Source organism: Berghia stephanieae, unplaced genomic scaffold (assembly GCF_034508935.2).
Source record: "Berghia stephanieae isolate SIO BIC M18660-M18661 unplaced genomic scaffold, UCSD_Bste_1.3 scaffold853, whole genome shotgun sequence".
In the NCBI taxonomy this organism is placed as follows: Eukaryota; Metazoa; Mollusca; class Gastropoda; order Nudibranchia; family Aeolidiidae; genus Berghia; species Berghia stephanieae.
In genome coordinates, this window is record NW_027629492.1 from 5,593 (window position 1) to 16,196 (window position 10,604).

General features: G+C 37.6%; 2 protein-coding genes across 3 annotated transcripts; one reads left to right on the top strand and one right to left on the bottom strand.

Annotated features, from left to right (window-relative positions):
- Nucleotides 1-253: 253 nt before the first annotated feature.
- Nucleotides 254-6,335, bottom strand: LOC144962321 (uncharacterized). Of its 2 annotated transcripts, none has more exons than XM_078895219.1 (4): nucleotides 6,178-6,335; nucleotides 3,281-3,377; nucleotides 2,316-2,430; nucleotides 254-567 (listed from the first exon to the last, which is right to left on the bottom strand). In XM_078895219.1, exons 1-4 carry the CDS (start codon nucleotides 6,189-6,191, stop codon nucleotides 416-418), a joined length of 378 nt encoding a protein of 125 aa, XP_078751345.1. In that variant the 5' UTR covers nucleotides 6,192-6,335; the 3' UTR covers nucleotides 254-415. The 2 variants fall into 2 exon arrangements, with proteins under 2 accessions (XP_078751345.1, XP_078751346.1); XM_078895220.1 differs by lacking the exon at nucleotides 6,178-6,335 and adding an exon at nucleotides 4,259-4,287.
- Nucleotides 6,336-6,819: 484 nt separating this feature from the next.
- LOC144962322 (uncharacterized) lies at nucleotides 6,820-9,806 on the top strand. The gene is made up of 2 exons (XM_078895222.1): nucleotides 6,820-7,115; nucleotides 9,414-9,806. Exons 1-2 carry the CDS (start codon nucleotides 7,080-7,082, stop codon nucleotides 9,696-9,698), a joined length of 321 nt encoding a protein of 106 aa, XP_078751348.1. The 5' UTR covers nucleotides 6,820-7,079; the 3' UTR covers nucleotides 9,699-9,806.
- The last annotated feature ends 798 nt before the right edge of the window (nucleotides 9,807-10,604 follow it).

Here is a 10,604-nt window from a genome sequence, read left to right on the forward strand (position 1 = left end):
AAAAAATATATGACTACACACACTCTCACAAACCGTGGACTAGCCTTTTACCCAATACCTAATATAAAAAATAATTATAACCAGGAACCCCACTCCAGTTGCATGCTATGACCCATGCTTCAGTTCAAGACGAAATGGAGATATTGAATCTATTGCCAATGAATCCCAAGAAAATCCATGAGCACAACAGAACCCATCCAAATGAAATCATTAATCCAAACACAGTGAAAAAAAATAAAATAAAAAAGCAAACTTACATTAACACGAATACTTTATTACAGAAGTCATTATATATATAAATTGCGATGATATAAACTTGATGAAGATGAAGTATACAACCTGATTGTTCATAAATTACACATCTCACGCCTTGCAAACATGATACAACAAATAAGTCTGTGGAATTTGTGCAAAATTAAGCAGTTTCTGTGGCTGGCTCTGCTGCACCATTTGATGATTCTGATGATTCTTCAGCCTCGTTGGAATCTGACTTTGCCTTCTTTTTGGGACTTTCATCTTCATTATCATTCTCATCCTCCGCCGATCTCTTTTCTGCTGAATCTGATTCTAGAGGAGAAAAGAAAAAGACATGAAACCATTGATAAAAACGAAATCATTTAAATCAGACCGACTACAATAAAAGTGTATATCCCCATAAAATAAAAAACCTAAATGCACGCGTGGACATGTACTCCGAAAAAAAAAATAATTTAGCCAGACGCTGATTCATGTTATGGGGAATAATCTCAATGCAAAATAAAATCCCACCACAATGTGAAAACAAGCACATAACTGACCAAGTCGGAATCGGGGGCCCATTTGAGATTTCTGTGTTGAGTATTTAACAAAGGAAATGAGGAAGGTAAATCTGGGTGGTCTTGATAACAGTCACATTGTAATGATTACTCCCCTTACCTGAACTCTGGAAAGGGCCGAGAATGAGACAATTCAATTTCTTCTTATCAACCACCTATTGAACAACTACAAAGAGAGCTTTCACAGGTGTGGCATTAAGTACGTCCTGCCATTTAATTACAGAAATGAAATGACAATTCCCACTGGTGTACTTAACAAAAAAGCCAGCCTATCACACTACTCTCGCTAAAGAGAGACAGCATTGTTCCCACACAGTAATACCTATGACAATGCTCTCCTCCCATCTTCCCCACCCCTAATTGTTAGTATTGCGTAAATACGTAAGGCAAATACTGCCGTGATACTCTCTTGCCTCAATGGTAAAGGTCAGTCTGCTATGATCCGGTAACATTGTCTAATACAAGTGGTCGATGGAGAGATGGGTGGTATGCGCAAGACCCTGGCCAATCATGATATGCAATTAACTCCCCCTCATTTCAACATGCACACACGAACGCACAATACATTGACTGACAATAAGCGCTACGGGGGAGAGCGATGCCATCTTTCAGTTCAGTTCCGAGATTTTCACACTGCCAATACTAACAACAGGGATTAAAACTGGGAATTGTACAGAGTTTTGAAATTTCAGTGCTCAAGCGTATCAAGAAAACTGCAAACGAATCCTCAAAGACTATAAAACTCAAGACTGAGGGTATCAAACCAGACAAGTTCATTGCACTATTCGGGCATGGATCAAATCCTGCTCCGGACAGCATAACGCTGAGTACCCAGAAAAGACCTAACTCTGATTTAAAATTAGAAATGGCCCAAAATCTTTTTAAAAACTCAACTGGGATTAAGGACCTCAATCTGCACCAAATATATAAAATATATTTTTTTTTAAGTTTATGCAATACACACAGTTCGTCTGACATTCGAGATTGTCGACAAATCTGCACAATCAAAAAAAAGTTTACTTGCATTTTTGAGATTAAAAATGATGGGCCTTGTTCCAGCTGTGTAAAAATAGATGTGCACTTCACAAACCCAGTAAAAATAGGGAAAAGAGGACAGATCTCATCCATAGCAGGCAACATTTCATAAAGCTATATAACAGGACACCCAATACCGTCATGACCAAAACAGCACTTCATCTATTCAAGATTTATGATTCAAGTGCTGAACAACATTTGAACCCAACTTCTATTGTAAGACAATACAATTCTGCACTTGGTAAGAGAACTCCATGATCCTTTTTGCACTTAATACATAACTTATAAAGAAATTTCAAAGCTACAGAATATAAACTATAACTAAGCCTGCAAAACATCCTAGCGCCACTTCGAATAAGCTTCAGTCCAAATGTGAAAGATGGACCACAAAAATCCACGGTGCACCAAGCAAATGTATTAATAGACTAAACCGATGTCCATAATTAAAGTTCATAAAACCCCTACCTGTGGTTTCTGTGTTTTCGGAGGATGCATTATCATTTTTATTCTCTTCTTCTTCTTCTTCAGCTTTATCTGTCTTTTCTGTTGATTCTTCTGTTGAAGCGGGTTCAGCCTCAGCCTGATAGGAAATTGGAATAATAAGATGTTGGCAAAACTCACATGTCACTTGAAAGGCAAAGTGTGATCACCGGTAAAGCAGTATGTTTTTAAAAGCCACCAATCATTTTAAGATGCAGGAGACTATCCATCAATAAATAAATGTGTGCACACCAGACTTTTTATTTTACACCACCTCCATCTCCCATCTTTGTCTCATCGCACAATAAATTCACTAGCAACAATCAAGAAACAACACCTGCTATAGCATTAATCGGGTTTGTAGTGCATGCAAAGATTCACTGAAATACATGCATGTCATCACACGACGCAAATGAACACAGGTTTAACCGGTGTCATAGCACACCAGAGGGGATGGGGACATATCCTTTGTGTATCATCCCTCATCCAGGCCATGCACATCTCCATGTTGCCAAGTAGCCACCTTGTGGTTGCCTTCTCACCACTATGCTAGTTTAAACTGGTAATCAGAATAAGATAAAGGGCACTCATCACGCAATTAGGTGACAAGTGATAACAGCGTTTCAACTCCCCTCTTTTTTCATTCTCACCCAGGCTTTCCAAGCATTTAGATTATCATATGCCTGTTGCATGGGAAAGATGACAAATAATCCTGCTCTGGGCACATATAATTAAACCCGAAACGTTCATTTGATCTGATTTTGTATTTAAATTGAAGCTTACATTCAATTTCATATTATTCTATATAGTAAAGGAGGATAACAAAAAATTAAACAAATGTGTCGCTGAAGGGTTGTTTCTCCTCAAGTAAACCTCTGACAAGATAAACTGTTTTCTGGTCCCCAGAAGTTTAACTCAAGTGGACTGCAGTGTCAAAACAAGATAATTACCTCTTCTGTCTTTGCTTTTACATCTTCGACTGTTTTAGCTACAATGGGCTCTGTGGTGGTCTCTGTGGTTTCTGGGGTGTCGACAGCAACTTCATCCCTGCAGAAGATGGATAAAAATTAATGAAAATCTAACAATAGACCTGTAATTACAATCCTGAATCAAAATCTGCCGAAAGTCACAACAATGATCTATATGTCAACCACCGCAGATAACTGAAGAGCAGGCGTATTATCTTCTGGACGAAGTGGCAATCCGGACTAGTCCTACAATCTCCAATGCATGTGCATATACAGAGAGGATGGCAAAATGTGGGCAGTTGGCAGAGGGTGGAACTGACACCACTCAACTCACTTTGGACAGAAGGATCATTCCAAATGATTGCACATGCGCATTGGAATTTGAGTCCGAATAGGCACAGCCTTTACTGAAAGACAACAGTCGTACCACCGCAAAATCGCTCAAGGAAAAAATTAAAATACAAATGTGAATGAATGCAACAGCAACTATCTAACCTTAGACCTTGCTCATTAAATCATTAACAGCAAAAATATCTAGAATGGGTGCCCACACATAAGCTATATTTAAGCCCACTCAAGTGAAGGTAAATAGAAATCCATAGGAATGCACCATTCCTACCTCAACTTAAAACTAGAGAAAACTGGACCAGCTTTTCTAAAAACATTAAGACATCTGGCTCAACTACCTCGAAAAGCCAACATCTGTGATGACTGCACGATGGAAATGCTTTAAAGGATAAAGGACTGATCTTCGCACTGAAAATAATCCAACAGTGAAGAGAGAGTTGACCAATACTGGCGAGTCTGGACCCCAATTAAAAGGCCACGTTTCCAGTTCAATTGATCAAGGCCACAAGTGCGTCAAAGTAAAGAAAAAAGGTTTCTAATTTCTACAAATTTCAACGGATACGGGAGTAAAAATACAATATTTCAATTTACCTAAGACCATGTACCCACCAATTTGTTCCAGACATTGCAAAAGGCAATCCCAAATGGACAACTGAGTAGAGTCCTTAACGGCCTGTAAAATGGTTGGGGGGAAAATTGTAACTTTTGGAACACGCGAAAACAGACCAAAAATATGGATTAATTAATAAACACAACATAGATATTACACATCAAAAGATGTCACTTTTCCCCAACTCATTTATAATACAAAATAAGCAAGTCATTATCAATCATTATTTTGGCCCAGGTCTCAGATAGTTGTAAAATGAAAGGAAGAGATTATCCAAAGCTAAATTATTATACCCTATTTTATCCATAATCAAAAGTTATACTAAATTGTCATCGATTTTAAAATAAACTACACCAAACGATAGAGCAATTTCTCCTGAAGAAAATAAGACATAAATCATTAAAATCCATCCATAAACAAAAGATCTATGGCTGAGACCCATCACTCCCAAGTCCAAAAAATCGGGTCACAGCAACTAGCCCATATATCGGCTTCCTGCTGGAGTGCAAATGGACGTTTACCAAAGTACCTACATGCATGCTGAACTGAGGGAGAATGGCTCCATTGCCTCATTTGGTACTTAATCTGAGGTACCACAGTAAAATGACCAGTATCCTTGGGGCCGTCGACTTAGGTTACATATTGAAATGATACAAACATTTAGGGGTGGAGAAGGCAGGATGAGTGTGTGTAAGTGTAAGAGCAATACCCTCCATCTCTCTTTAGCCTGAGGGTGTTAAGAGAGGAGCGATAGTGATTTTAGACAGTAATTGTTACCTATTGAAATGATAGACAATTAGTAGGGGTGGGGAAGGCAGGATGAGAGCTGTGTAAGTGTAAGAGCCATGCTCCCCATCTCTCTTTAGCCTGAGGGTGATAAGAGAGGAGTGATAATGATTTTAGGTACTGGACTCGTAAGAAATGTCGCTTTGACTTTGAGTGTGATGTGCTGGCGCATGCAGTGGGAATTGTCATTTCATATCTTTCAACTGCAATTGAACAAGACTAACGCACTAAACCTCGCTTAAATAAACGCAACACCAGTGAAAACTCATAATTTTGTAAAAGACGGCAGAGAAAAGGGAATTGTATGGCCATCTCACTATTGACTGGATAAGAATTCACGGCGAGTTTCACACAGCAATCAATGATATAATAATCTGGGTCTGGACTACCATCAGGACCAAGACTAAGTTCACGTTCATGAGTAATTCTCAACAAACCATATTGTATTGTATAAATAAACTAAACGATCATGGTTACACAAAGTTTTGTGTGTTGGACTGTTACTGTTACTTCCGGATGGCAATGTTGTGAGGAGCTTAGCCTTTTGCCCAGCCAGGTACTTATTCTCAGAACAGTACAGCTCAGCAAGGCTACGATTACGATCAGCCCCTAATCATGAAAAAGTACAGAACAAAAAACAAAGATTGAGTGAGATAGTGCTGCGATTAGCAGTTAACGGCTACGGTGCACATAGCCGGCATGACAACCGGAGTTATGTGCTTGATTCAAAATGTAATCGACAACACTGAACTAGACGTTGGGTTGAGTTCGGATGAACTTGTAATAATTTTCTATCACAATAACTCACAAATGTGAGCCCATGAAAATTTGGACTTGGTGGGTACCGGCACCAGACCTGCAAATAACCTTCTTATTGCCCCATCTTGAACAACCGAGATAAGATGCAAAGTTTCAAACTAAATCCAACGCGAGTAGTTAATTATCTTCATCAGTGACTGGACCGATGCCAACTTCGTAGATCGATAAAATTGTAATTGTAAAAATAGCAGACGTCACCAGAACTGGAGGGTGCCGGTGAGGGTATGAAAATGAAAACGGGGCACCTGCAACCTCTTAATCTTATGTTCTAATATTAATTTCAAGTATTAATTCATACAGTGGATCACAAACTTACTTTGTTCCAGGCATGATGATGAGTTTTCTGTTGGGTGAGATTTAAGGTGGTGAGAAATGAAATAATAATCCACAGACTTGAAACACGGCCGCTTCAACACTCGCCACTCAAACACAAAGGAAAATAGAAAGAGGGAGAGAGAAGTTATAAACCACCACGCTTCGCGCCGAATTTTTCTTTCGTTTCCCAACCATGTGACTAAACTGAAAGTTTTGATTGGTCACGTCCATTGCGGACGTAAATTTTGCGCATGCGTCTTCCGAAAATGTCTACTTTTTATGCAAATTTTTTCAACTTTTGGTGTGATTCCGAAAATACACGAAAAGATCATGAAGGCGGGAGGAAAAACTACATAAGCATGTTGCAATATTACATTATTTAAAAATATTGTTCCGACTCCATCAAAATATAATTTTTTGATGCAGCACACATATGGTGCTACATACGATTATTATTATCAAGAAAAATAAAGAAATTATCCTTTAATGTTTTATTTAGTTGACAACGTCTATTCTTTTCTTTGATCCTTAGAGAACGGAGTAAATTCCAATAAATACCCCCTTGAACATTATTCGAATCATTCATTTTCCGATTGAGGGCGACTAGAGCGCCTCGCCAGTAGGAAGAAGTTTACTCGTGCTAAGCAAGGTCAACATTGTGGAAAATTCCTAGTCTACTCGACCTTCTTTTTTCTTGACCTGAACCGATAGGGTCAAAGTTCAGGCGGCGAGTTGTTTCCTTCCGATTGTTATGATATCGTTCATTGCAAATCTACTTTCACAATTTGAGCCGACGCCCCTTCCTGTTTATAATATTTATTACTGACTGCGGCACGTTACTTGCAATGACGAGTGCCTAAACACTAAAGTTTAGAATTAGCAGAAAATTATACAGTAATAGTAATGGCTGACTTTTCGGACTTTGAATGCCTTTTAAAGGTAAATAGATTGTATTGAGAATAGCGATGATCACGAATTAAAAAAGGAAGAGTAAGAGGTCGATTCCCTACTCATCTCCTCTGCTGATTCTAATTCTGGATCTCATCTCAATCTCACCCAACAACTGGTCAACGTCAACCCTCAAAAAAGGAGATGAACCAATTTTCTACGTTATGTTATTTTACAATTTAAATCCCTAGTCTAGCTCAATGTTCAAAACCGTAAAAAGAAAAAAATTCAATCTTGGGATTTTTTTCAGTCTTACTTCCTCACGACTCACACTCACATTCGTTGAAAAGAATAATTTGGTACTACCGCAAACTCGGGGACCCAAATAATTTTGGGGGTTTGGGAGGCGGGAAACTTTTTTTTATTTTAAAGTCTTTAGTAGGGGGTTTGGGAGGGGAGAGACTAAAAAAAAAAAAAAGTTTCTCCCTCCCCCCCCCCCCCCCCCCCCCCAAATCCCCCAAAATTATTTTTTTTTAAAGTCTCCCCCCTCCCAAACCCCCAAAATTATTTGGGTCCCCGAGTTTGCGGTAGTACCAATAATTTGAAGCCTGAACAGCTGGACAAAACACTTGCAAGTGACCCTTATCGTACACTTTGTGTAAAGCAAGATACATTACATTCTCCACTCGACTCAAATTCAAATGAACACTTGCTGTAGGCAAAAGGATATTGTAAGAGCGCTATTACAGAAAGGACGCCATCTACAACGGCGTATACCAAATGAAATATATCCCCCCCCCCCCCCCCCACAAAAAAAAAATCAGTTGCAATTAACAACTTCCACCGTATGTAAAATATAATTTCTTTGCTGCTTCACGCCAATTTTATTGGAGGCTCCTTGTGCTAAGGGAAACAATCCATATATTCCCTCAACTAACCCTAAGATCTATCTATCAAGGACCTGCTTGGGGAGTAAAGCTTTGTGATGTGACGCTTTTTGAACATGGGGAATCCATGGAAATATGTATATATGTTAATATTTTTATAAACATGAACTTAAACAATTGGTTGGCACTATTTGGGGAGGGGGAGGCACTGGCCACAGTCATTGGGTCATCTTATACAATTTCAACTTACAACTAATTTCAGTATTTGGCTTTCTCCCATTGTGAATGACACATTAAAATACATCTTCCATCAATCCGATATGGTATGCATAGCTCAAAGCAGCCGATGGCATTATGATTTGGGAGTTACCTCACGTATCACAAGCTTTTAGCACTACCCATAATACTTTTGTAAATTTTATATTTCAAAACCAGAAATAAATGGGAATCTATCTGTGCCTCTTTAGATCTATCAATTAAAAGCAATATAAAATTGAAAATGAACACTTCACCCTGCGTCGTTGACATGCGTCACCAACTTCCGCGATCCCAACATTTTTTTCAGACTGGATTCACTTCATCTCCATTTATTCTAAAATATTTTAGAGTAGTGTTTTTGTGTGTGTGTATTTTTTAACAGCTTGAAATAACTGTGGCATAATAGTAAGTGAATCCTGTAAAAACGTTGCCAATTTAAAAGATAAATTAACTATAATATTGAAACAAAACCAAAATCAGCTATGATCAAAGCCTATGCTAAATTTCAAATGCCTAACTGGTTGGGTAGTAGAATGATTAGAAAAATATAACATATATATTTCAACAAATTCTATAAAAATGTGCTGATAATTGGTATGTGTAGCATTGAAGTGAATGGGTGCACAAATTTCTTTTAAAAGCAAAATTTTAAAATGGTATTTTGTTTTCATTGTGGGTCATGCCGGTCGCAAGGTACACATTTTAAATTTAAACTGCATCGTTTGCTAAAGATAATATCTTTAATTCTCAAATTTGAATGATATGGTCAAAAATAAGAGAGAATTATCTGAATTTTTTTTGTGCCCGCTGGTAGAAGACAGTTATCTCATTCTGATTCAATCGGTTCTTACATAGGAGAAACAAGAAGGGTTCAGATTTATTTTTTCTTTTGAGGTTCAGGTTTTTAAAATAATAATTCAAAGCATGACAAACTTCTTGATTTGAATTGGTTCTGAACGAATGAATATGATGTCATCAAAGGCACAATGTGAATGCCTGAATGGCATGACGAGACACAAGGAAATGAGAACATAGCCTATACATTTAATACAGCATAAGAGACATTGAAATAAAAAAAAATTAAAATTAAAAAATTAAAAAAGGAGGAGAAGACTGAACATATAATAAAGTTAGAGGTCTAGTTTTGTTTTTGGAACTTGCTGTTTTGATGCTTGTTTTTGTTTGTTTTTTTTTTACTCTCCAGCTCTCATCTAAGCAACAGTTGAATGATTTATGCAAACAAGCTTTTCAGTACAGAAAATTGAGTGTTAGATATTTACCAGAGCCAATTATTACTAAAACTTCAAAAGCCCTGTCGATAACCCCAAAAGAGACAAGAGAGGTAAGATTAGGCTTTATAGCTTATTGTATAATTGGATTCAATAGTCTGATGTCACATCGCCCAGCAACGGCGGCCATCGTGGTTCTAAACAAAGAAAATCTGTACTTTTTATTCTTCATGCTGGCTAGGACTTTTCATGTCTTGTGATCAGAATGTGTAAAAGTCAAAACATGATCAGATTTATAATTTTTTTTTCCTCTGGATACGCTTTTCTGCTCGTCGGAGAAATATTTCATTAGGGCGTCCGCCATTGTTCCAATAGTTTAGAGCCAGTTACTAAGTTAACATGCGTCATTACGACTGTTGAAGCATATTACTGTGAGTGAACTTATGGGTTTATAAAACTATTAGCAGATTAAACCGTTTAAGAGTTGATGAGCAGTATATTGAAGGGTAAACTTAATACAGTAAAAATCTGCTATAACTGAAGATACCCAGATACCCATAAGATGGAGGTTTACATCAGGTTTTGACTCTATAAAACATTAACTGTATGTCCTCCATACTTTGCCTGAGAAGAATTTTCCTTAACATTGGCTTAAGAAGGGGAAATATAATTCAATTTGATAAAGTCACTCACCCAATATCAAAAGGTTATTTCATGAAATGCAATTCTTTTCTTTAATGCAAGTGATAAATGAAACAAATTGCTGTTCATATCATGTTATAATTCCCGTTTACTTGATAATGCAAGATTAAGGGCGCTGAGAAAGTGCTTATCTCTAAATGACTATATGCTAGCACTAGCTGAAGACCTAGTTAACCTGTTTGCTCACATAAATATCTGACACTTCAATGTTCTTTATTAGAGTGGCTAATGGAGTCTCTGGATTTGAATATTACAACCAGATTCATGTCCTATTCAAAGGATAGCAAGTAATCATTATTGTTCGTTTCCCGGTATAGAAACCGGGTAAACTCCGGCTCCATCAGCCTAATGCCTCTGACGGGCTACTATATTGCATTAAGTTACATTCATGTCACTTACCTTCCTACAATGTGTCATCGTTGCAGAGCTATTGAAATGAGTATTTTGATTTTTTAAAGCATTAA